Source organism: Pseudorasbora parva, chromosome 1 (assembly GCF_024679245.1).
Source record: "Pseudorasbora parva isolate DD20220531a chromosome 1, ASM2467924v1, whole genome shotgun sequence".
NCBI classification, from domain to species: Eukaryota; Metazoa; Chordata; class Actinopteri; order Cypriniformes; family Gobionidae; genus Pseudorasbora; species Pseudorasbora parva.
The window spans coordinates 28,956,874-28,984,863 of NC_090172.1; the positions used below are offsets into that span (position 1 = coordinate 28,956,874).

A 27,990-nucleotide genomic window follows, 5' to 3' on the forward strand; every position below is an offset into this window, starting at 1 on the left:
GTACACATTCCTGGCAACAACAAAAAATGTTATTTTTTTCAACAAAAAATGTTTTTTTTTTTTTGTATTTTTTTTTTGTCTAATTTCTGTTTTACCATGTTCCATTATATCAACTTTAAAGAAATAAACCTGGCAAAAACTATGGAACTGGCCATAAGCGTCATGGTGTGAAAAAAATAGCCTACTATAAGTTGTACTTTCAAAGTAGCACCAAACACCCAATTGATATATTTTTTTTCTATTGCCTACTGCCCCAAGAGTTGATTAGCAGTCTGTGTGGTTTGTCCAGAGTTGATCGCAATAGAGGAATTGGGTACAATAAATGAAATGGAGTCAATATGTCAAAGTGTGCATGAAGAGCTGTGGACAACTCCAATAAACACTGTAGAATGACATTTTGAGCTAACAAAAATACTGCATCCCATGGCCAGAAATCCAATCACGGAGTTATATCAGAGTGCTGTGAAGTAGACTGCCATTTTACCGTTAATCCAATTTAACTTCAGTCAGCGAAAGAACTTAGCCAGCATGTGTACATCCTGCAGACAAACCTGTACAGCTTTATCAGCTATCTCATACTGCAGTTCCTCTATCTGTCATGATTACACACTATTGTATTGGCAATCATGAAAAATTAATAGGAAGGAGGAATTAATAGGAATTAATTATTCATTCAAAATAGCCTCAAAATGCACCTTTAGTGTAGAGGGGACATACAGCAAGCATGAAACAGACAGCGGAAGGGAAGGAAGACAATGATTTGGGAGGGAATAGTCCACAGCCGGGCTGGTCAGCGTCAGGCACACACTTTGTGTTTATTAAATGGACTCTAAAAGCACTTTTCTTAAAAGCTCATCTTATGTGTGGATCATGTTGAGCTCAGTTTGACTGTGTCCTTGTTGCGAAGAAGTTAGTGTACTGTATGTTAAGTAGTTGTAAGAGGAGGATTTGTACGTTTTGCTATATTTGTACTGAAACATGAAACATGTTGGCTTTGTGTTTTTATTTTGTTTTTCCTCATTGGCACAGGCTGTATGCGGGACCTGAGGCTCAATGGGCGGTTTATTCCTCTGGATGGTCAAGCCAGAGAGGGGGTGTCGGTGGTCAGCTCTCAGGGTGTGTCTCTGGGCTGTTCCTCCGACTCCTGCCGGAAAAACCAATGTAGCCCCCCATTCACCTGTGTGGACCTGTGGAGAATCCATGAATGCAGGTACACAGATACTCATATAAGGGTCTATAGTCGAAATTATGCCAAAACTGAAGGGACAGTCATTATTACAAGTAATAATTATATAAATAAAGATTATCATAGTTTTAAACTGTATGTAATATTAGATATTGTATGTAATATTCTTATTCACACTTTTTACTTTTAAAATTCTTTTTAGTAAAAGTATTTTAGTATTGTTTCACAAGGGTTATACACTTCAAGAAGTGAACACACTCTACCAAAGAAATCATCAAGTGTGAGATAAAATCAATACTTTACTCAAAAAAGGTCATGTGACCTTTGTCAATGCCAAGCTTACTGACTAGTCAAGTTCCTGAATATTCTTGACAAGGGTCAAACAATATAATCTATAAAGACATTTGAAAATGAGTTACATAAATAAATAAAATCTTTATTTTTTATTGGTTAGTTTTAATAACCTCTAATCTGTTCAGTGTAGGACACACAAACACACAGTTAGGGACTCTACTTAGCCAAGACTTTCGCATTTTAACCCTGAGGTAATGAGTAAACCCCGGTAGAAATTTCACATTCTTAGAACTTTCTCAAAATATCCCCGCTGGTGTCAAGGATGTCACCTATTAAACTTCCCAGAACGTTCTGAGGCGATCATGATGTGGAGTTCGGGGACGTTATTTGGAGGACCTTCACGGAACATTCGGGACATTCTCATAACGTTTAGGGGACCCTTTTTTGTGGAAATTTGATGTTCCCAGAAAATTCTCAGAACTTCCCTGCTGATATCAATGACGTCACCTGGTAACACACTAATGTTATTTGGCGGATCTTCAGGGTGCATTTAGGACGTTCTGGGAATGTTTAGGGGACCATTACTGTGACGTTCCCTCTACACTACATTCCCATAATGTTTACAGGACCTTTAGGGGATCAACATAGAATGTTATTCTTTGGTCTTATTTAGGTCCTTCCATCACGTTTATTAAATGTTTAACAAAACATGTTTGTGTGAATCAATGTACACTGAATGCTTTGCAAAAGAGGGAGAGTAAAACGCAGGATTTGCACAAAAGTTGCTTCTCAAAAGATGGATCAATACCAACCTTTCGTAATCCATAATGTGTGTTTGCAAATCACCTTTCTGAATTTGCTAATGTGGCTAAAGTTTACATTGTCTCCTACTGTGTTCATAGACACCAGATTTAATTTTTAGCCCCCAAAATGCTCACTGTCTATACAATTCAAAAGCACACATTTATTGCTTCTTAAAAATAAAACTAATGACATAGTTCTGATCTCTGTGAATAAAGTCAGAAGCAGTGGTAACTTTAGCCATATAGCTGCCAGCGTGCTAACAAGCACATTCATAAAGGCGATTTGCGCACATTCACAAAATATAACTTGCTGAGGCTGTCACTTTTTATTCGATATTCGAATATGCATTCGAACATGATGTGAAATATCCGCAATCGAACTATAAATAAACTATCCGGTTTTTATAGTGCCATAGCGCATTTTTTTACAGTCGAGTAACATGAGCACTGTAATCAGTTTAAAAGTCCAATATGAATGAAAATGCTCCATATAAACACCTCAATCGTAATAAAAATACCCAAACTGAATGAAATTGTAATCGGTTTGAGATGGATGGGATAAATCTTTTCATGAATCGATAAAACGGAACATTTCACCATATACGACCTGACTGGATTACTTTTGAGTGTGCGTCCTTATATGACGTATACAGCGCGCGCCTTCAGCACTGAAGAGCGCGTGCCGCGCAGCCATAGACAGTAAAAGAAATGGACGGAGCGTTCCCATTGACGTCAACGGCGAAAGAATGAAGTCAACCTAGGGGCACTCACTTCCTGATGGCTGAGCGAACTGCGCAGGCTCAGACTGAGCTTGACGACGTAGATGTGACGTGAGCCTCCTGTCTGTCAGCTGTGAGTCTTCTAGTAGATGTGGAAAGCGAAATCTGAATCACGTTGTTTAAATATTTTTTCCCGTTGCTTTTGGCTCACTATGGGCTTCTCCCCATTCTTCCCCCTTGACTTTATCAGACTAGTCTCCAGGACATGTCTCTACGTCCCCCCGACTGTCTCATAGACAGTAAAAGATTTCCTGCGAGCGTCTCCTCAGGTCTATACGGTAATTTCTCAACTGTGCGACAGGGTCGCGTTGGTTATGACGCAATCGTTAGCCTATTTTTACAAAAACAGCTTCTGCGGGGCGATAGTGTAAGATACAAGGTAATGAAGCCTTTTATACATTGTCGTGTTTCTTTATAAATAAACAATGGACAAATGGAGTCTTTAAACGTCTCAGATGTAAAGTTATTCACTGTCAAAGTGACTCAAAAATGAATGGGAGTCAATGGGATGCTAACAGCAGGTGATGGCTTGGTTAGCAATGGCAGCCCCTAGGGGTGGAACGCTTTCCGAGCGCTAGATTACCCCCTTGCGCGCAGCCCGCACTCACATGCACCAAACATGTTGACAAGAGAGGAAAGTACATTTTTCTGAGCTGAGGGATACATTTTTTATTTCGTAAGAAGTTATAAAGATAATGTTGACATAATGACAAGGTCCCTAAACCTAGCTACCAATGCAAGCAAACAATCAACTATTTCAACTGCGCCTGACATTAGAATGTATTTTTTTCTTGAGAAGATTTTTTTCTTGAGATGATTATTACAACAAATAAATAGCTTTTATAAAACCGTATAAGTCCTGGTGGCCGTTGAGAGTTGCTATGGCATCCTTAAACAAATTCCAGCAGCTGGAGAGGACAGCGTCGACATCTGATGCGGTAGACAAACTGAAAGCTTTGATGATTGCATATAGTGGCACTTCGATTAAGTTGATAACCTACTGTTTCAAACATTAAACATTAAGTTAACAATTTATTTTCCCATACAGGCTGTGGCGAGTCCCTTAGAACTGTCAGACTGTGATTAAATCTTCATTACGGCGGTGTCCGTAGATATTCAAATATATTTGAATACATTGCTTGATATTTGATATCCATTCGAATGAGATTTTTTTTATGACAACCCTAATACTTACATGTTCTGAATATGAAGTTGTACAAACATTTGGTATTGATCCATCTTACATGTTCTGAAAACATTAAGTAAATGTGATGGAAGTATCTAATTAAGAACAACAAATAACATTCCAGGTTGGTCCCCTAAAGGTCCTGCAAACGTTGGGAATGGGAATGAAGTGTAGAGACCCCTGAACTGAACAAGATATGTTGCAGCGCAGTCTCGAATGAAACATTCCCATCTGACTAACAGAGAACCGCATTAGAATGTCATGTTAACGTCCTAAATATCCTCTTTGTAACACTGTTCTGCGACCATAGAATAAACAATATGGGACGCCCACCTAAAGTCGTATCAGAAACATTATAATTTGACTAACAGAGGACCATGTGGGAACGTTCTGTCAATTTCCCAAATGTTCTCTTTGTAATGTGGCTCCATGACAATAGAAAAGCCAAAATGCGACATCCCCCTAAAGTCACATCAGGAACCTTGAACTGCAAAACTTTTATAACCAATAGAAGACTTTTTAGGAATGTCCATAATGTTCTACAAAGGTTCAGGATTTTTGTCACCTTTAGAGAACCTTTGGGGAACATGCAGGACCTACGTGGGAACACACCTCAGTTGAAGGTATATACATATCTGATTCCAAAAAAGTTGGGACACTGTAAAAATTGTGAATAAAAAAGAAATGCAATAATTTAAAAAATCTCATTAACTTATATTTTATTCACAATATAATATAGATAACATATCAAATGTTGAAAGTGGAACATTTTGAAATCTCATGCCAAATACTGGCTAATGTTGGATTTTATGAGAGCTACGCATTCCAAAAAATGGACAGGTAGCAGTAAGAGGTCGGAGAAGTTAAAAGTGCATTTAAGGAACAGCTAAGGAACATTTACAATTTATAATTGGCAACATGATTGGGTAAAAAAAAAAAAAAAAAGAGCCTCTCAGAGTGGCAGTGTCTCTCAGGAGTCAAGATGGGCAGAGGATCACCACTTCCCCCAATGCTGAGGAAAAATATTCTGGAACAATTTCTGTGTGTAAAGGTCAAGGCCAGAAAACCATACTGGATGCCCATGATCTTAGATGGCACTGCATCAAATACAGGAATGGTATTGTAATGGAAATCACAACATGGGCTCAGGAATACTTCCAGAAAACATTGTCGGTGAACATTATACCTAAACATGATTCAGAAGTGCAGGTGTTTTCTCTAGGCCAAGGCACATTTAAAATAGACTGTGGCAAAGTGGAAAACTGTTCTGTGGTTAGACTAATCAAAATGTGAAGTTCTTTTTGGAAAACTGGGAAAACTGGAAAAATGTTATCCGGACTAAAGAGGGCAAGGACAACCCAAGTTGTTATCAGCGCTCAGTTCAGAAGCCTGCATCTCTGATGGGTTGCATGAGTGCATGTGGCATGGGCAGCATACACATCTGGAAAGGCAAAGTTTTAGAACAACATATGCTCCCTTCCAGACATCGTCTCTTTCAGGGAAGACCTTGCATTTTCCAACATGACAATGCCAGACCACATGCTGCATCAATTACAGCCATCAATCGTGGCTGCGTAGAAGAAGGATCCGGGTACTGAAATGGCCAGCCTGCAGTCCAGATCTTTCATCCATAGAATACATTCCCTTACGAAACAAAAATATATTGCAATATACTAGAATTTATATTGCAATACATTAGAAAATATATTTCAATGTATCAGAAACTTCCTCATATATTTGAAAATATATAGCAATATATGGATGGACAACCTATTGCTATATATTGATTCATATATTAAAATACATTGATATACAAACAAAACTGAATTATTTCATGTATGTTTATTGAAACAAAGTATTTTTTGTGAGTTAAGCAAGCTCCTGCATATGTTTACAGAGGTTGATTAACAATAGCCCAAATCAGATGGTGCATGACATTCAATATATTTTCTATATTTAGAAAATATGATGGTGCATGACATTCAATATATTTTCTATATTTAGAAAATATTTCTATTAGGGCCGGGACTTTAACGCGTTAATTAAGATTAATTCATTACGTGACTTTAACGCGTTAATTACGTGACTTTAACGCGTTAATTAATTACGCAAAAAAAAAAAAAAAATTTACCACACTTATTTTTGCACCGCGGAACGTTTTTCAATGAATGAGTTTCGACGGACCAATTATACTGGAACACCAACTAGCGCTCCGGAGTCACGACAACAACGAACCATGTGAACATGAACGAAGCCATGGAACGAAGAAGCTGATGAGACCGCTTTGCTTGGCCCCGTGGATGGGAAATTTTGTTTTAAAAAACGAAAGAATGGAAGCGTCGTCAAGAGCATGGTTGTGTGCAAGCTATACAACAAGGAATTCGCGTATCACCGCAGCACATCGAGCCTCAAATATCACAAAAATGCTTTTGCTAAACTGGCAAACATGCACTGGTCTGCTGGACTGAAATAAATAAACTATATTTTGTTGATTAAGCTTATGTATTCAGTCATTATTCAATGGTATACTAAAAATACATGTGAAAAATTACTTCTCATTGTTCTCAGGTCAAATATTTATATGCAATTAAAATGCGATTAATTAATTACAAAGCCTCTAATTAATTAGATTAATTTTTTTAATCGAGTCGCGGCCCTAATTTCTATATTATATTTTAATCTGTTATATTTTAAAATATATGACAGACAGTGTACATTAGATTATTTCATATTTACCATGTATACAATGATAATTATATACTATGTAATATAAATCAATATATTTAAGACATATGTTCCCATATAAATCTGATTATATTATCCAGTACATTGAGGTATATTATCTCATATAATTTTACATATATATTTACATATATATATACAATGACTCTTCCAATATATAATTTCATATATTATAGGATATATTTCAATATACATAGCAATATATTGAATAGTATAATGATATGTATTTAGTCAATATATGAAAACGGCAATAATTGCAGTATTGTCCCATATATTGCAATATATGACTTGCATATATAATATATTATTATATAATATATCATATGATATATTACCATGTAAATTTCACAATATATGGAGACACATGAAATATATTGTCAACTAATATATTGAGAAATATATTTTTGTTGCGTAAGGGTTTGGCACATCATAAAGAGGAATATGCGACAAAGAAGACCTAAGACAGTTGAGCAACTAGAAGCCTGTATTAAACAAGAATAGGACAACATTCATATTCCTTAACTTGAGCAACTTGTCTCCTCCGTCCCCAGACGTTTGCAGACTGTTATAAAAAGAAGGGAGGATGCCTCACAGTGCAAACATGGCTTTGTCCCAAATTTTCTGAGATGTGATACCATGAAATTGGAAATCGACTTATTTTTCCCTTAAAATGATACATTTTCTCAGTTTAAACATTTGATATGTCATCTGTGTTGTATTCTGAATAAAATATTAAAATTTGAAACTTCCACATCATTGCAATCTGTTTTTATTTTCAATTTGTACAGTGTCCCAATTTTTGTACACAGGTATGATATCTGCGGGCACTCATCACCCTAGACCTGTCCGCTGTCCTCTCTGGCTGTGAGATCTGTGCAGCTGCTGTGTATTCGATTGTGTCTTTGATTACATGTTGTTGTTTGTCTGCAGGTATTGCCTCTGACTTGCAGACAGGCTGGCCTATTCTTGTTTTTATCTTATCTGATAAGCACCCTCTATGCCGGTCACATTGAGTTTCTGCACTGTGTGTGTGTGTGTATGGTTTCCCTTGAGATTTTTAGAGTATGTTAAGATTTTTTTGTCACATATTCAGTCAAATTTTTTATTCTTTCAGCGATACATCAGTTCTACACTACACATCTCCAGGGCAAAAAAATAATAATCCAGCATGTGATCTCGAGCTTATTTTTTTCATACAGGGTTTTAAATGTGCCAGCTTACTGTGAAAAGTTTCGCAAACATTGTAGTTGTACCATTTGTATATCATTTATAAGTAGACCAAAAAAGTTTTCCTTTTATATTGACCTATGCTATTAAACTAATAGCACCAAAATAAGCAGTAAATAAAATCCATTAAAGACATTTGAAAATTATTAAGATGAATAATAATAAAAAACTGTTGGCATGTTGCCATTATTACTGGGTCCTCTATTAGAAAATTATTTACTGAATGTATGGGCCGTAGTTTAATATTTTACCATTAAAATACTGAAACTTTCAATCCTTTTTACTTACATACACAATATTATTATATTTCCATTTAATTAATGTTTCAACCCTTTTTGTCTCCTCCAATCACAGGTGTCCCCCAGGCCACATGGTCAAGGCAAACTCCACTGGAAAATTCTGTGTGTACACACTCTGTGCCAGCCGCCCATGTCACAGGGGCACGTGTGTGGCACAGTCTCCCTCCAAATTCACATGCCACTGTCCAGAGGGCTACCGTGGCCGGCACTGCGAGGTGACACTGGCCATCTACAGAGATGATGTGGGTCTCAGTTTCAGCTCCCTTTTCGCCATATGCATCTGCTTTATGGCCCTACTAGGTACTTATCTTCACCATGTTTTCATTTATTATCATAATACAAATTCATTGATAAATGTGAGTTGTTGCATTAAGAGTGACCTAATCAATTTTGGTGAATTTTACAAATTTAATAATGTCTCTCACAGTCAACACACCAATTGTTGGTTAACTGCTAAATATCAGTTTCAGTAGGAGCCTTGAATGGATCAGCCTGGTGTTTGTCACATAAATATTAACTATTAATGTTCTTCCTCCTCTGCTGAACCTCATGTATTTTTAAATCTTATTTTGGTGGTTGGCACTTCAATATTCATGCCATGTCATTATTGATATGTATTTATTCATATGACTTTCCCTATTTTTCCAGTGTAGTATAGCTGTTAAGAATTTGACACATGTATATATTTCTAATACATGCGAAGGTTTCTTGTTCCCACATGTTGCATTTTTCTCGCTTTGTCTGACAGCGGTAAAGAACACAGTCTACATAATCAATGATCATGACTGTTGAAACTCGTTTTAACTCCCTTCGTTCCATCGTCCTCCTCTGCCCGTATGGTTACGCTCGAGGCCAAAGGGAACCAAACAATCTTTTTCCTCCTCTCGCAGTTTCGTTCCATTATAGATTTGACATGACCTTATTCATTCTCAGCTCCAGTTGCTTTTTAAAGTGTTAATTACTTGATTTGTAGGCACACACTGTGCTGTTTACCCAAGCCGGGCTGGAAATTGAGATCAATGCACAAGGGTTTTGGGCAGAATTTCAATGGTCCCAACCATCCTCAACTGAATTTAAGTAGTCAGTAAGGTTTTTATCCCCCCTTCCTCTGTGATTTTTCTTCTTCATTGTTTTTCTGCATTCCATCCTGTTGGTTTGGACCGATTCCAAATAGAGACGAGCAGGGAGAAATATGGCTCAAGCGCTCTCTGCCATATGAAAGGCTTCGCGGAGCGTTAAGAAGATTTTTTTTCTTCCTGTAAGGCGGTTAATAGGTTTAGCAAAGCATGCTAACACTACGCCTCCACCTAACCAGCCAGGACTCACTCTTTCCTGCTAGAAACAGCCCCCTGCTGACTAACATATCACTATAGAGGGAATAGGCCCATCCGTCAAACCTCAGGGACAGATAATTATGTGGTGAGATGGTTTGTGTATATATGTATATATACACACACACACACACACACACACACACACACACACACACACACACACACACACATTTATAAGCATATTGTACTTATGGTTACTCAGTGTGGAGGCATCACTTGTCCTCTATTAAACCTGGATTGTCAAGTATCTTTGTCAAAGCTGATATGCAGATTTGACATTCACAGTGTAGATGGCCACCTGTGGGAATAACGACCCATCATAACTTCAAAAGATGGACTTGAATGATTATGGTTTATAGTGCTCTTTGACAATCTCTCGCTTTTTGTGACTCTCATGGGATCATTTTTTAATGTCTGTTTGAAAAAGTTTCTTTCATTTAAGAGACTCTCAGTAAAGTGTCAGTATCTCCATCTCCATTTTCCATGAATTTTGGGGATATCTGCTCTGAGATTAAAAATATGCCAGATAAATCCTTTTTATACCCAAGTTTAGAACTCAGGACTTCTGTATTTTTTCATTCTACTAAATGTGACTAGACTGTGCTTCCACATTGGTTTGCACATATGCCTTGTCCCAATCATCCAATCATGTTCTGCTGTAGTGTGTCTGTAGTTTACATTTCAGTTTTCATGCATCTGAAAGCCAAACAGATACAGTACTGTCAAATCATAAAGGGATAATTACAGGGTGTTTTTTTTTTTTTTTTGTCACAGTAAAGAAGAATCGTTTCTCATTAGTATTTTAACCATCATTTGAAGAAAAGTCCTAATGCAAGCTATTTGTTAAATTAGCCAATTAATGAATCAAACTGTCATGTTTTGTTCTAAGAAAAGTGTCATGTTTTATATAATGAGTGCAATTTATTAACCCAAATTAACTCAGTACCATCAGATTTTTCACAGCAAATGGATTACTGTGACCTTGCATTGTGTGTGTTACATATTATATTTGAATTTCAGTCCAATATAGTCAAGTCTAGCTTAAAACATATACTTAATAATTTTTCTTTTGAGTTGACATGCTATGCAGAGATTTATGGTGTTCTAAATTTAGTTCAAAAGAACTTGTGAAGATGAACAGTTTAAGATGCAGATGAACATTTTTTTTTTAAAAGTCTAGAAAGAATGGAGCAAACAACGATACATTTGTTTGACACATACATTAACACTTCATCAGCTTCTATTGTTTTTAAGTGGAGCTAATTGTACTATATATTTTTTCTCTACTCCTACGGTCACACAAAGCTTTCTACATATTATATATGTTCATTAAGATATAATTTATTGGTTGTTTTCTTGGGGCCAGTTAAGTTCAGGTTTTGCTACCATTGTGGGGAATGATGACCCATAATGTAGGCAAACCCAGACCCAGATACACACACAATCATGTCATAGCAATGGTTTTTATTTGATCTTCTGTTGAGGCTCCGGGGCATTTGAAGCCAAGCAGTGGTGTGTGTGTGTGTGTGTGTGTGTGTGTGTGTGTGTGTGTGTGTGTGTGTGTGTGTGTGTGTGTGTGTGTGTGTGTGTGTGTGTGTGTGTGTGTGTGTGTGTGTGTGTGTGTGTGTGTGTGTGTGTGTGTGTGTGTGTGTGTGTGTGTGTGTGTGTGTGTGTGCGTGTGTGTGTGTGTGTGCGTGTGCATGTGGGTGCGCGTGCGCGTGCGCGTGCGTGTGCGTGTGTGCGTGTGTGTGTGGGCGTGCGTGCATGTGTGTGTGTGTGTGTGTGTGTGTGTGTGGACTGGTAATCCCTACATTATGGGGACAAAATGTCCCCACAAAGATGGCAATATCCGAAATTCTTGTTCTTGTTGGGGACAATTTTTGGTCCCCCATAATGAAAACATCTTGTAAATCATACAGAAGTAGTTTTTTTGAGAAAGTAAAAATGCAGAATGTTTTCTGTGATGGGTAGGCTTAGGGGCATAGAAAATACAGTTTGTACAGTATACAATCCATTATGTCTATGGAAAGTCCCCATAAAACATGGAAACACTTGTGTGTGTGCGTGCGTGCGTGCGTGCGTGTGTGTGTGTGTGTGTGTAAATGAGACTGGGGGATAAAATGAAACGGTATGTGATAATATGTAACCTTTATTATTATCTGTATCTGGTATGTGTGTGTGTGTGTGTGTAGATTATTCCATGTGAAGATAGAAGTAAATGTCAGTGTCATATGCTCAATCTCATACTGATTTAAAGGAGGAGAGTGTCTGCTTCTTTCCGGAGATAGGTTACTGACATAAGGGCCTGAATTGTAAGTGGGAAGGTGAGCTTTAGTATAACGTGTTTTGTTTTCGGATCCGGATCTGGAAATTCTTTAGTTGGATTGTATTTCAACCTTCATACTAATGTTTCTCACGTGTAATCAGACCATGTCACATTAAAATACTAAGCATTACACTCTTACTACACACTGTTTTTCCGTTTTTACTGACATATCCACCTTTTTCTGGACACCAATGTCTCATCTAATTCTTACTGGAATGATGCTTTACATATCAGGTCTCCAGTTTTTCTAGTCAAACTAGTGTATTTTCCAAGCTGATAATGTAGCTATAGCAATGTCAGCACCTCACTCATCAAAGTTTCATGAGTAGATGACACAAGATGTCAGAAGTTATCTGAACACATATGATCCCGATCGCAGTCAAATGCAAGGCATACAGTGCTGTATATGGACATTCTCTACAGATTCAACGATGCTCAAAACATATACTTTCCAAGATTTTCTGCAGTTTATTGCTATATTGTATGCAGCCAACAACATCACAGCTTAACCCTGCACAGGGTTTTATTTTAAGTAATGTTTAAAAAGTTTCTTTGAATTCAACACTGAATTCAGATGCTGTTTTTACCGCGCTTTGACATTGTGTTCTGATGGAGACCGGAACTAGCCTGGCTCTGCCCTCCTACGTACTTCCGCTCAATTTTCATTTTTCTTCAGTACTACGTCTGGGACTGCTGTGTAGTCTTAGGTTTTCTCCAAACAAATTCGGGAAAAGTTTGATTTTCCAGATCGCTTCGTTAGTGATGAAGGAGTTGGCTGAAGCTATTTGGACGATAACACTTTCTCGTGGGGTCGGAAGGTATTGCCATCATTTAAGTTACAGGGACTGGTCAGTTATTTTATTGCCGTCCGTCTCTCACCACCCGCGTAAAAATCCCCGGCCCAATTACCTTCTGCTTTTGACAAACGCAAGGTCGTGTTGATGTAATAGCTGTCCGAATCCACATCTCTTGAGTTATCAACAATATATCACTTCAAAATTCACTGTTTGTAATCATTTTTGACCACTGCAGAACACCATACGGGTGCTTTGCTGTTATTAGGATGCATTTATAGACTTGTATTTCCTTAAAATGCTGGCAAGTATTTAGAAGAGCAATGTATTTCATCACCGCTCAAACAAATTAAAATAAAAGCACTTAAACATTTGAATCGGTCCGTTATTTATAGGAGCATTTATTATCATACCAAGCATATGACATTTTATTTACAGCATACAAGTGGCACGCACATGTGCACTTTTATTTTGTCGGATTTCCATGAGTGAAACAGGCGAAGGGCGCATGACATACGTCACGACCAAACGTTAGCGATTGGTTATGGCAGATCCAGAGTGGCTCAGGGCAGATCCAATAGTTTTAAACCTCAACAGGGTGCCCGCCTTCGCGGAAATAAACCCTTGTCAATGGAGAGTGGCCAGACTCTATGTACAAATGAAATGTATGAGAGTCTGGTAAAACCAGGCTAGACCGGAACAGGACCGCATCTAAACGGAATTTGGAATTCCTAATGGCGGCAATCATCGATTACTCAGGATATAGGTGTATAAAAATAAAGCATGATGGAACATTTACAGCCCACTTTGACAAAGTGATGCTGATTATTGATGAGTTAGTGCCCACTAATCTTTTCTTCTCCTTTCCTGCTTTCTCATTCTTTGTGTTTTCCTGTATTGTGAAAGAAATCCAGGGCTTCTTTCAGAGAGTGTCAATGCTATTAAATGAATAACCACATACATTAAGTGAATGAACAATGCGTTCCATTTAATAAAAACCAAATGCTTTGCCCAGGCATTGATTTATTATGTTTCCTTGAGAAACACAATAAATGTAATGACCATGAGAAATCATCATTTAATGTGTTTTGTTCCAGTGTTTATCAGAAACCTTGATAGATGTTTGAAAAGCTCTATTCACTCTTTCCTATCTGTGAAGTGCTCGAAGAAAAGAAAAAGAAAACAAAATCTACTGGTTAAAGGTCTGGAATATTCAGAATTTGTTTGAGTTTTGTTTTTATTTCCAAAGCAGTAACAGAAGCGAGATGTCCAAATTCCTTTCCACAGTGCATGGAGTGTTTATCGTCTTTGCTGTGGAGATTAGGATGCCAGGCTGGTCTTGGGTGTCCTGAGAGGGGCCTGAGAGGTCAGATTGGAGAGGTCATGTGATCGATGAAGCAGGCAGTGAGGAGACAGAAGGCTTGTCTGGAATCAGATGAAGAAGTCTTTCACTCAATATCAACCGCACAAGATGCATTTAAAAATCACTTTGAAAAGTTGCACTGTTGGAGAGACAGAAATAGACAGGAGGGAGCACATTGGCTTTTAGGTCATTTTTTAGGCGTATTGATGAAGAATGAACCATTAAATTAAATAAGTCACCTTTGGCAATAAATAGGGGATTCATTTGTGTAAATTTCAGCATTTTTGTCATACAGTGGACATTCCTGGGCAAGCAGTGTGAAAAATCTCTGTAGTTTTTTAGTCACTTATTTGCCATATTTTTACACACATTCTTTATATCATGCACATGTCACAGTTGTCTAAAGACATCTCTTTTTTGCAAAAGATCTCAGTTGGATAGACACACTCCGTATGGCTTTCTGCACACCTTGTCATCGTCATCTACAAAGCCTGACAAAACGTACCAGAACTATGCAGCAACACATGCCATGTGTCAGAACAGAAATGGTTCTCCTTCACCAATATGACTTGTCTGTTTACAAATGAGACACTTCACCAAATCGTTACTGCTTTTAGAAAGGGTGCATTTGATTACAAAGACTCCCCCCTCTTTGAAATCATGAACTCAGCTCATTGCCCTGATTCAAGAACCAAATTAAACTAAAAACGTATTTCAGCTCCAAGCATCTGCCTTTCTTTGGTGGTGACAAGGCATGACGGATCATTTAAAAGAGCAGATATTTTATGCGCAGTTGTGTGTGGAAGGGATATCGGCGAGCATTGAAATTGCGGGTGTGTGAGTGTGATTTTCAGTCAGTTAAGTGGAATTTTGTCCTGAGTTTTTTTTCATTTAAGAGCACAACTCCTTTTGATTAATCCAAAGCTATTTTCAAGCTCGAACACGGCCATTATGATACCTTCTACCGGACACAGTGCTTTTATATGCCTCTTTATGGTCCCTTCACCACTTGTCAGGTTCTCACATCTTTGACATAAACGTCTAAACCTGAAATTATTTACGGGGGTCGACCTTAAAACGTCACAAAAGACCCATATTATCCCAGCCAAGGTAATGAAGTGGAAGCAATAGAAGGAAGGGAATGAGAAAATCTCAAAAGGTCTAAAGATTGAGAGAGTGAGCGAGATGAAACGCACAAAAGGCGAGCACACAAAAGAAGGTAAATGGAGACGATATCTGAATCGAAAAGAGAGAGAGAATGGAGTGTTGGCAGATTGAAGTGTACTGGGCATTCGATAGCAAGATAATATACTCTAAAGGTCAGAGTGGTGCCAAACAGGATTGATTCAGCGAGCTATACTTGACACGAGCCACAGCGCTCGCTAGAATAATGTGTCTGTGGCAAATCGAGACCATCTCTACGAAGTCATCACGTTGACATCAAGCCACCTTAGTACCAGGGAAGCGCGGCCTGAGGGATGCCCCAGGCGATGCGCTTTCATAGCCCAGCTCACTTAAAACTAGTTCCCACTGATTTGGGAACAGGGCCAGCGTTCCTCTGAATTGTAATAGGTTAAAGTGATCCTTGATCAGCACTCAAGGTAATTCTCAACCACTTCCTGTGCCTCCGCAGTGTTGCTGTTGGGGATTTTCCTGTACACGCGCTGGCGGAGCTATAAGGGGCTGAAGGAGGGAGTGTATCACGTGTCTGCGCACCACGACGGCTGGGAGGACATCCGAGAGAACGTGCTCAACTACGATGAGGAGGGCGGCGGGGAGGAGGATCAGGTGAGTGCTAGACTTTTGCTTCAAAATTGATTTCAGATCACAGTTCAGCGAATCTGACACAGGAGGACAGCTGAGCGCTCAAAGTTACTATGACAACGTATACAGGTTGTCATGACGCCCTGTCGCAGTGAGCCGCCCTTGTCAGTCTGTCTCTATGACAACCTCTAACATTTAAAAAATGCACTCTGTTGCTGCTGATGACAAGTGGCTTCGCTGAGTGCTGAGGGGAAACTTATTTTGTTCAAAATGTGGCTTTTTATTATGAGAACCACACCGAACAAGAGGTGACTGCCTGCTCTCTATCTGAAGTATGTGGGTGTTGATGTGTTGCAGGATCATATATGTGTGTGTGTAAAATCCTGTTATATGATTATCAGATGCATAGTGGTGCTCTGATCCTCTCCATCTGATGAAGCTTCACACATCATGTAATCAATTACACCCACACCTCCCTCTCTGTCGCTCTTCCTCCTCCTCTTCTCTTCATCTATTTTTTCCTCAAGGAGCATTATATGTTTTTCTTCCTTCCCTGAGAGCTGAACTGCTATATAATGAGGGGAATCATCCTCGGTGGAATGGGATTAATGTTGACGTTCAATGGGAAAAGGAGACCAGTGTCGCGTTTTGTTGTGTTGACTGAGTGTGTAATGCCGGGCTCTTCACTGCGTCTGTCAGGATTCTTCCTCTCAGGTGCAGGAAGACGTGCACAAAGGTGTTAATCAGAATGCGGCGTTAGCAGCTTGAATCCGGATTAATGCCATTAACAGTTTGGGGGATAATAAATTACGTGATGAAGAAGTACAGACAAGCAGCTTATTTTGTCAGTGAGCACTGTCTTATTAGTCGTAGCAGTTTTTGTGACATACGCTGTTGCTATTACACCAGTTCCTGAATGTAATGGCACTTTATGTAACGCTAATGAGCTTGTTATTTGTCAGCGCCGTACGCATTTAATTTCCCCTCTCTCGCTCTCTCCCACTCTCCTACAGAACGCTTATGACATGGCAGAGCTCCAGAAGTCCCTGCAGCCTAGCCCAGCCCAGTCAGTGCAGTACAGCCGATCACGAGCCATCCACCACCATCCTCCCACCCAGCAGCAACAGCAACACTTTTGCCAGCCTGACCCCCCCTCCAGAGCGGGTACAGCCACCACCGCTTCCTCCATATCCTCGGGAGCCACCGCCGTCCGCAGGGACGTGCCCCCCTGCCGCTCACCGGCTCAAGGCCAGACTGCAAACCCCAGCCGAGCGGCCCAGCTGGCCCGCAAGAGCCTGTCGTTCTCCAGCCAGGACCTGGCCCGCTACCTGTGTGAAATTATCCGTGATGCCGACCAGCACCCGGAAACGGCACCTTTCGACTCCCTGCAGGTCTTCTCCACGGAGGGGGGCGGCTCGCTGGCCGGGTCACTGAGTTCCTTCAGCTCCGCTGGGTTGGAAGAGGGAACGGCGGCAGGTCACGAGTGTTTGAAAGAGTGGGGGCCGCGCTTCGAGAAGCTGAAAGCACTCTATGAGCGGGCCGAGGGCAGCGACCTCTAAGGAACTGCCTGGAAGAGTTCCTGCAGCACGAGGAGAGGAGGGAGACCACTAAAGACTTGTCTAAAAACCAGAGGGATTTTTCTTATGCCGAAAATTTCTACGCTTCGGGTTTCTCTGGATGTATTAATTAATGCGAGAAACTCCCTCTGCGTACAGAGCCGGGTGGCATTTGGTACTCTCAATGAGCAGCAAATGAGAAATGCTAATCCAGGATACAGCAAATTGTGGTCATGGCAATTTTTAAGCCCAGAATCTTTATTATCACATCCAGGCATCTTTATTAAAGTGACTTGCGGATGACAATGATTTTAGTGGAACCATTTTTGTCGTCTTTGTGTCCAACATTGGCGGAGCATCTTGGACGTGCTTCGATCAGCTCTTCCCTGATATTCCATTCTATATGTCTGTATGGTCTATGTGTTCTTAAATAAAAGAAATAAGGGAAGAAAAATAAACTGCCATGCTCAGATGTGACAAGGAGAAGGTTTGTCCTCCTTCACGGGCCGCTTTCTGAAATCAGTTCACCGCTTGTTCCGTCAGGGTGGCCACTTGTGTTCATCAATCATAACTTCATACTCAGATACTGTTTATTTTTTTCTTTTTGCTCACCCCTTCCGCTTAGATTCTATTCGTTCAGATGCGAGGATGAAAGAGGCAGTCTGCAGGAAAAAAAAGTCCAATAAAAACTGAAGATGTGTGAAAAACACTGAGGAAAATGAAACAGAAAGCAGCCTTATTGTTTGGCATTTTAGGAGACATTGCTTGGGAATACAAATTGTGTCCTCTCTTTCTAGCCAAAAAGGAGCGAAGGAACGGCTGGAATATAAATGTGTCTGAGGGACAAGGCTGAGTGGCTGGCATGAGATGGAAGTGTAGCTGAAAACTATCGAAAACTCTCTTGGCTCTCTCGCTTTATTGAGTGGTAGCAGTCAGAGTCTGCCAAACTAAAGGATAGCCATTAAGACATACGAATGTGTGTGTTGTTCCACGCGATCAACTCAAACATGAGATCAAGCTCTTCTGAAGGAGCTTACAGTTCCAGAATGAACTTTCCTTTCGAAAGTATCGTATTATTAACCAAACCAGCTCACCCGACCATATCGTCATTTCCTGTTCTACTATAAATAGCTACTTGTATCCCATCACATTATTCGGCTCTGCAGTGAAGAGATGAGCCTTGGCACCAGGTGCATTCAGAGAGTGGTGGGCCAGCGATTTCAGACCCTGAGCGCCTCTCATGTAACATGTTTAATGGGCTTGTGGACGCATGTGGTGAGGCTGCATGGGGTGAAGGAAAGGAAAGGCAAGGCAAGCTTGTGTGTGCAAATGGAATAACTAAAAGTCTCCCCCCGTGAGGCCTCAAATGCCAACCTTGTATTTTATGCATTTTAATGCAATGTTTTTTGCCCTGCTTTTATCATTTCAGTTATTTTTTTATTTTTATTTTTTCCGGAGAATGCCGTATGTGGAGCATGACAGGCTGGCTGAGGAGAGTGGAGCGAGTAGGAGTGTGTTAAAAGACATCAGAGTGCTAATCCTAATGTGAACTGATCGCTCACTGTCATGCTGTGAACCAAAGGATCATGGGAGTTGGAAAACTCGATGGAAAAGTCGTCACTCTTATTACAGATCTCAAAAAGTGCCAATATTTCCAAAGGCAGCAACAAGAGTATAAAAAAGGTTTTCGAGTTAAAGCTAAGACATGTAGCTTGAAGTGCAATGCTTGCTATTTCATAGTTAAAAAGAGGCCAACGGGATTGGCGCTTGGAGGCATCCTCGTAAGGGGTGCGAGGTGAGAGTATTCATGAATGAATCACGATGGGCTCTGTTGTTCAATCACAGAATTCCTTATCTTACAAAACCTATTCTTCATTGATTTTGAACCAAGGCCACCTGTTTGTTTGTGTGGTGAATATATACAGTACTCTATTTTGTGAAACAATGTTTTTACCTCATTTGTGCATATCAAAACAGAACTGCTTTTTAAAAATATATACATGAATTGAATTCTGTTCAGCTTTTTTTCATGTATTATTTAATATTTCTTTGAGTTGGTAAAGGTATGTTGGCGTTTTGTATTTGCATCCTTTAAATTGCTTTTCTTTTTTCCTTAATAAATGGAGTTCTTCTGTTCAATGATTATTGTTAAATACTGCTATATTAAAATGAAACTGCATTGTTTTCATTTTATCTGCTGTAAGCCTCTTGCTGAATAAGTGGCCTATTTTTTAATATGGAAATAGAGCTGTAATTAGCTGAGGATAATGTAACAACATGAAATGATAGCGGACTAAAATCTCTGACCCGCATTTATCAAAATGCCTTTTTGAATCGGCTTCAGATGACAGAAATCTTTTGAACATCTGCAGCATTCAACATACAAATTTGTTTTAATACAAAAATGGAAATGTACACTGAACCTCCAAAGACAAATCAACACGTTTGACACAAATAAAACTAATCCATCTGTGTGAAATACCACAGTAAAACAAATAGTGCAATAAACCGTACCGGGGAACTCTTACAGTTAGAATAATGTCAGCATATGAAATCAAAGCACACAGCTGCATAAATATCCTTTCCTGAGGGACAGTGTTGTGACAGAAACATTGTGTGAAGCAAGGGTTTATGTGTCAACTGTCTAACAGGTAAGGTAACAGCAGCTGTTTCACCACATTAAAATACAATAACAGAATGTCACAGAGGAGCCCTCGTGTTACAAACCGAATGTTCAGGGGGGAAAAAAACACCATGCTTATCTTTAAACACTAAATAGTTTCGAAAGTGTTTCGCACCAAACAGAACACCTCTTCAAAGATATTCAGCTAACATCCTGTAAAAAAAACAAAAAAAAACAGCTGCAAATATCAAAGGTAGGTACATTTTTGTAGCACTTGAGGCCGCTCATTTGAAGGTCTTTTGAAATCATGACTCGTTAGTGCAGCAGAGCGTATCCAAACATGGAAAGGCACTTTCATACACTAAAGGCTTCGTTTAGAACTTGAGAGAGAAAAAAATTAGCATCATAACACTGTTGACCATTCAGTTTTACTCAAACTGTTAATATCTCCACTGAACTACATTAAAAACAACTTCACAATGACGATTAAGGACATTCCATGGGACATTTCTAACTTTCATTAATACTTCAGCTCTGTTATTCATCCTAAAACAACAACGACAAAAAAAAAACTACATTTAATGTCCCTGTAAATTGGTTTACAATGTCTACTTACACAACTAAAGCATGTAACGCATACAGTGGATTTCAAAAGTCTAAGATCACATTGAAAATCTAGAAGAAAAAAAAAAGATATTTTTAAACTATTTCTAGGTCGTACTCCATATAGTAAATTTGATGTATTCTCAGAATGAGAATTCATGGCACTTCCTCTACGCCCATAAGTAAGGCTGATTCTTCAGATATGTTAGTGTAAAACTGACCAAAAACTTTTTTTTGTGTGAGTGTGTATTACGGTATACAACTGTATACATTATAAGCAGCCAAACAGCAGGATGTTGCTCATCTTGACACCAACCAACAAACAAACTAAAAATTCCCCATCTCTATTCTCTGGTTTCATGTTGTTGGATGTGTGACAGGAACGAACATAAATATGTGCTTGGTGAAAGGGCACGTGTCGAAAGACAAGCGATGATCAGCGAGAGCGTGAAGGAGTGCGACAGACTGTGAGAAAAAGATTTTCTTCCCTTCTCTCCAGGTTAAACTTGAGCTTATGTTGCGGCAGACCGGCTCACAGAAGATTTACGCTCGCAAACACGCACCAAATCTAACGTGCGCTGGCTCAATCAGGCATCTCACCGATCTCTCTCAAGCACACAGCCGCACACACACCTGCTACTATCACACACTCGTTGAACATTCCAGATGGGGCGTTCAGCCATCCAGTGAAGGTGGGCGACTGCTGTTGAGGAACGAGCGCTACGGGCCGCTCTCCGCTTTGTTTTTCTTCTTGAGTTTCTTGAGTTTGTACACGTTAAAGGTCTTGTTTTTGAACGCTCGCGTGAAGAGGGTGGAATATGGAGGAGTGTCGGTCTTAATGGCCTCGCAAAACCGTGGATGAGACGCCGGGATGAGGTCCGGCTCGTTTTCACCTGGGCCGTCCATGATCTGTAGAAAACACATATGCTGTGTGAGACGGTGCTTTTTTTCTATAAGATGATTTATTTTACAGTAGAAAAAAAAATAGAGCAGAACTTCAGAAGTCTTCTTTTAAAGAGCATTCCACTTCTTTATCTTTGAAATCTTAGAGAAATTGTGCCCTGAGGTTTTTTAAACATTTACTTTGAGATATATTCCCAAATTAACAGAAAGGCCTTGAAATGGTGCTGAGAGATCATTTAAGCACCCAGAGATAGAAAGAACCGCCACCCATGGGAGAGATCAGAGCAGAACTGAGAAAAGAAAAAAAAGAATATCCCACTCAACACATGGCTGTTTCTGGGCCATCGGTATTGCATATACATAGCATCCTTGGTAATTCTGTCTGCAATTAGCAAGGTTTAATTAAACCAGACAGATTAAATCAAGGTTAAAACAACATATGCACACAGACCATGGTACAAGAGTGAATCTGATTCAGACTGCTGAAGGCAGCCTGAAGGAAGGAACCTGGCTGCATCAAACGAGTAAGCGAGCGACGTTCTTTCATTGACTGCTCAAAGTCGGATCAGAGGAGCAAGTGAGGCAACTTCTGAGAGATCTTTCAAAGGCATGGCATTCACCTCAGACGCATGAATGACAACTGCTGACAAGCTATTTCCAGCCAGAGCTCTATGTGGAAGAGATGATTTTTCTTTCAGCTGACGTGTGCGCAGACACAAATATAAAGTGCTACAGCTTAGAAGTTGAAAATGTTGCTTTTGTCAGATATTATGCACAACTATAATCAGCTACAGAACAATCAAGCTACCCAAGTGAGAAGGAAAAAAAGTCACTTAAGCTAGATTGCGCGCCGGGTGAAGCAGTATTTAATAATTATGAGCTTTGGGTGAGTGAGAAAAAGATTATGTGACAAAATGATAAATGTAAGCATCAACTCTACACAGAAAATCTAAATGCAATTTTTGTAAGAAATGAAAACACCTCGGAGAGCTGAAGATATTTCTAAGGCAAAAATAATAAAAGCAAAACCAGTGAGCTTTGTGTCTAAACCCAAATGATATTTGTTTATAGCCACGTGAAGAATACGGTAAAGGGCAAAGTTGTTAGTTTTAGCTTCCTTGAAAAAGTCTTTGCTTCATGCAGAGAAACTTTCACTGAAATGGAACAAATGTAGTGTGTGTGTGGGCATGAACTGGAGATGCTGTGTGACCTACATGACCGTTTGCCAGGTCGAGCAGGTCCCTCAGCCTACAGCCACGGCTGTGCCTGCGCTCGTAGCAGATGCTGTCCTCCAGTACGATGTAGTCCGCTCCAACTGAACCGAGCACTTTATGAACTTCCTCAGCAGACCGACGCGCATAGATCTGATATACCTGCAGGGAACAAAACAGGCAAAGAATGGAAAAAAGCTTTAAAGGTTAATCATTTGTTTCAGATTGTACATTTATTGTACGTGTAGTAAAAATGTACTTCAAAGTTATTTGGATTTTTGAAAAAGTGGACAAGTGGTTTGGGGGACCTATGCCACTGGTTTGGCACACACTAATTACTCAAACTCATACCTAGTATGGGATACCTAATGGGGTCATGAATTAAGAAATCAACTTTTCATTCAGCCTTTGATATATAAAAGTTAATCGTGATAAAGAATATCCTGTACGAGTTGAAAACTTCCTTGTTAGTCAAAGAAAACTTTTATCGACACCAGAACCAGACACCGCTCTATCTCAGAATGTGCCAGACTGACGTCGGTGAAAAACCGCCTCTGCAGAAGAAGATCAAAAACTTCCTCACTGCCTGTTTAGCCCCGCCCACCGATTCACACATGTAACATAGGCCTAGTGTTAAATCACATCGAGCTACCAAGCAATAAACATGCCGTTGAGGATTACAACATATTGTGCAGTGCCTGGGCTCGTAATGCAACATGTAAGTAACTGCGTTCTGATCTGCAATGTAATGATTCATGTACGGTCAGATGTTCTTTGTCTATGTGTCAGTAAATCAAACCAGTTACTAAACGTCAACTTGCGTTGTTTCTCTTAGGATAACAATAATCTGTTATTTAACGGCAGTGGTGTAAAGTAACGGATTACAAATACTCTCATTACTGTAATTGAGTCATTTTTCTCAGGAATTGTACTTTTTTATGTAGTTTAAACACAGTGTACTTTTACTTGAGTAAATTTTAAGTGATGTATCGGTACTTTTACTGCGCTATTTTCCCTAAACCTGCCGTCGCTACATTATGTTTATTTATTTCTTGTCAACATGATTGGCTAAGATCAATAATCAGTCCTGCGTCTCCATGCGTCATGCGCATGACTCCCGTCAAAGAAACCATTGCGACTAGTGTGAGAGTGAGAGGCACGTGCGCACTTTATGAAAGGGGGTAAGTGCTGGCTACTGTATGATGACTGAAATCGTCAAATTGCCTTAAACAATTACTAGAAATTGACCGCAGAATATTACATTTTCTAATACACGCACACGGGCCGTATTCTTTTAGCGCTGCAGAAGCTCGAGTGCCATCTGCTGGAAACTTCACTTCAGCTTGATTGTTTGCCAGGCTTTAAAGTGCATTAGGCATTAACCGATCATCACTACTAGATTTTTGTCCCTTACATCGATTTCATTTAACATATAAACACATAAACCTGCTTTCTGTCAGCATATTGAAGTGCATATTTATGTGTTCACATATGGCCAATTAAAATTGTAGTCCATGTATCAAATAACTTTAATAAAACATCAGATATATATATTTAAATCAGGTTTATTTTTTTAATTGCAAGCAAAAATAATCAGTGGGGAAATTGTGAGTTACTCTATTCAGATATCTTAAGTGTATTCTTTTTACAGAAAAAAATATCTATTGAAATTAAAGCAGTACAATGAATGTGTCTTGAAAATAAAGAACTCAAGAATTGTTAATGTACAACCTTTTTTTATTATTGATATTAATCGTAAGAAACCCTGTACAATGGTTGTTGTTGCTTTCTCAAATGGAAAATAAAATTTTCCTACTTAGTTGCTAGCAGTAAAATAAAAATATATTGTCAAAGAAATATTGAAATACTGTTGGTGATCTCAGGTTGTTTTGTTCTTACTGAGAATCATCCACAAAAGAGTAGCTACATTTTTAATTAGCAGGGTATAAGGTGAAAAAAGATTCATAGCATAATACTCACTACTCACTACTCTTGAGGACTTTTAAAATGGCTACTTTTTACTCCTACTTTGAGTAGTATTTAGGACAGGTACTTTTACTCTACTTGAACTACATTTTTTTGACTGTAAACGCCAAACTCTGGTCGGGCCAATCACATCGTGTATAGAGTCGGTGGGCGGGGCTTAACGTAATGACGGCAGAGTTGCGCTTGCGTGCTTCTAGTAAACACAGAAACTGGCGAACGGCGGTCTTTCGAATCAGCTTTGACTGCGATTCTGAAAGACTTGGAGTTAAGCTTTTCTCTGAGAAAAGAACGGCACTGAAGTCAATCTTAAAAAGGGAAGATGTGTTCGGAGTTTTGCTGACCGGATACGGTGAATATTTAATCTATCAACAAGCTCTGTTTCACCTTTGTTGCTCTGGTTGGTGTAGCGATATCCTATCGAGTGCAGAGGGAGTTTGAAAGACAACCGTTTATCCCGCCCCCTCGGATTGAGCCCTGTCTATGGTCAGTTTCCAGACCAAACATCTTGATGTGAGTCTGGCTTGTCAGGCTAAACCTTGAGAGTTGTAATAGTAAAAATGTGCTAAAAGAGAGAGAGAGTAATACTATTTCAAACGGAAAGACATTAGCCAATCACAGCAGTGGGTGTTTACACTGAAGTCTGACAGCTGACACACCTGCGTTCAGAGCAGAGGGCTAAAATCAGGGTAGGAAAAACTACTTTTATTTATAAATTATAACAATTTTTATGTAAAAAGAATTCTAACATTATAAGTGCACCCCCGGAAGCATTATAAAACAATACAACAACGCAGTTCATGATCCCTTTAAAGTTGAACATCAACCTACTTAGTATTTCTCAATTGATTAATTATAAGTCTTATACACAATGATGCACTGGCATTTCACTCATCATTTTCCGCAGGTAGAAAACAAAAACAAAAAATAGGATGTATCGTCATCAAAACTCGGAATGGCTCTCATTTACTGCTGAGGAAGAACTGAACGCAATTAAATATTAGTGTCACTGTTACTTGATGGTGGATTTGGTCAGTGAACTGTCAGTGATCTGTCAGAAACTGTCAGTGATCAAAATATTGATTTGAATATGTTGAAATTTGATATTATAACAATAGGTAGAGATCCATGAGCGTTTGCAATAATGATAGTTGAAACATTCATACATTTAAGGGTTAAATGTTTGTGCCTATAAAGGGGATTTAAACATTTAAAATGTTAGCCATTTTCATTGCTCTTATGTGATAAACCAAGCAGAAAAACAGTTCCGCCAAACAAGCAGAAAACATGTCACAGTAGTGCATATACAATTTCACAAACCACAAAAACATATTTGCAGTATTTCAATTAATGGAGCAAAAGGCAGCATAATTGAAGACGCAATGATTAGGTTTGACAACTCCATATATCACACAGACAGGAGTTCAACGTGCCAGAAATGCTGCTGTAAGACCAGTTGTATGGTTTCCGTGCCCTTTTTATGAGCTGATGTTGACAGACTATCACAACTAAAACTCATTTTCTCATGAGCCACAGATACATACCACACCATAAAGAGAACAGAACGTTCTGATGAAATCCATGGCAACCAAACAAGCAACATTACGGTTACAATAAATGCCAACCTAATAAGCCTTGAAAATGAATTATGGATTCATAACATATCAGCTATGACATATAGGCAATTTTTCATGATCAAATGTTAATAAATACTTTTAAAAACATTATTTTGTATGTAAAAACATGTTTAGTTTATGTTGCATTTTCTCAAAGGAGGCGAGGAAGGAAGCGTCTCATCAATAATGTCAGATGAAGTTATCGATGAAGAAGTTTATTGCAGCAGCAGTGACAAAGTACTCAAAGAGCATTGGGCAGAATTTGAGCAGAAAACAAGATTTTGTGTGCCATTGGGTAGATTTGAATTCATGCTTCACTTTTGCGCAATTCATTTAAAAAACATTTTTTAATGGTATGTGCTTTTTTATGCATTTAAGCATTTTTTTGATTCATTATATTTCGATGCATGACTGTGCTGTTTGCTATTCTGATAACTCAATTTTTCAGTTATGTGCAATATACTTGAAATGGTTTTTGTTTTGTTTTTTGATCCATGAATGCAATCCATTTGACTAGGACTGCCAGCACTGCCCGCTAATAGTCGACTAAACGTTAATAGACGAAAAGAGGCTTAGTGCGACCAGAATTGTATTAATTGTCAGATGTAGAAGAAGAAAAAACTCCACAAGAAGTGAAGTCACACAGTCCGTGAGGGACAGATTGTTAACGGCGGGTCCTTGTGATAAATCATTAGGCCTACAGTATGCCGGGCAGGAAATCCAAACATGTGCCTTTCATCCATTAACCTCAAATATGGCTTATTTGAAACATGTAAGTAGTGGCAACTTTACTTGGCCGCTCGCTATAACATAAACCTAGATAAATCCAATTGTTTGTGTGCACCGTGCGTGGAAGCTAGAGTATGGTGCGCTTACTGTATGACATGGGAGGTACCGGCACAATCACTCCTTTTCTCCTGATATCAGCAGAAACAACTCAGATAAGAGTAAGACAGTTCGATAATGGGTCTTCTTTTATTTGTGCAAACTCACACAAACAGCAAAACTTTGTGCTTTTATAAAATAATGAAAACAAACAGGATACACTTTCTGCCATCTCAGACTCTGGTGAACTGGAGCGCGTCACACAAATGAACCAAAACTCAGCGTAAAGGCTACTTGCCTCACCGATATAGGGTATATATAGAAATCTTGAAATGTCTGCTTTTAAACGAACCAATTTAAAACAAACACTGTTATGTAATCCGTGTGAAAGGTGCACTTCTTTCTAAAGGTGCATCCACTATAGGCTACTGTGGTCAGCATAGTCAACTTCAACTTCATCAGCCTTTGTTAAGCAAGTTTTTTTAATATATAAATTAATAAATAAATAAAATAAATAAATAAACGTTTTCATGAAAGAGATTAACCGAAATAACCAGCTACAAGGTGAGTCGC

General features: G+C 39.1%; 2 protein-coding genes across 3 annotated transcripts in view; one reads left to right on the forward strand and one right to left on the reverse strand.

Annotated features, from left to right (window-relative positions):
- Nucleotides 1-19,795, forward strand: part of si:ch211-186j3.6 (neural-cadherin) — a 309,028-nt gene extending 289,233 nt beyond the window's left edge. Inside the window, exons 30-33 of the mRNA XM_067437563.1 lie at nucleotides 1,030-1,210; nucleotides 8,572-8,816; nucleotides 15,967-16,121; nucleotides 17,111-19,795. Of these exons, the coding sequence (XP_067293664.1) occupies nucleotides 1,030-1,210; nucleotides 8,572-8,816; nucleotides 15,967-16,121; nucleotides 17,111-17,656 (1,127 nt within the window). The 3' untranslated portion in view covers nucleotides 17,657-19,795. The remainder of the gene's footprint in view (nucleotides 1-1,029; nucleotides 1,211-8,571; nucleotides 8,817-15,966; nucleotides 16,122-17,110) is intronic.
- Nucleotides 19,796-20,027: 232 nt separating this feature from the next.
- Nucleotides 20,028-27,990, reverse strand: part of dpy19l3 (dpy-19 like C-mannosyltransferase 3) — a 51,227-nt gene continuing 43,264 nt past the window's right edge. For both annotated transcript variants that reach the window (XM_067437575.1, XM_067437583.1), the window contains exons 18-19: nucleotides 22,997-23,155; nucleotides 20,028-21,788 (exon numbers count right to left, since the gene is read on the reverse strand). In XM_067437575.1, the coding sequence (XP_067293676.1) occupies nucleotides 21,600-21,788; nucleotides 22,997-23,155 (348 nt within the window). In that variant the 3' untranslated portion in view covers nucleotides 20,028-21,599. The remainder of the gene's footprint in view (nucleotides 21,789-22,996; nucleotides 23,156-27,990) is intronic.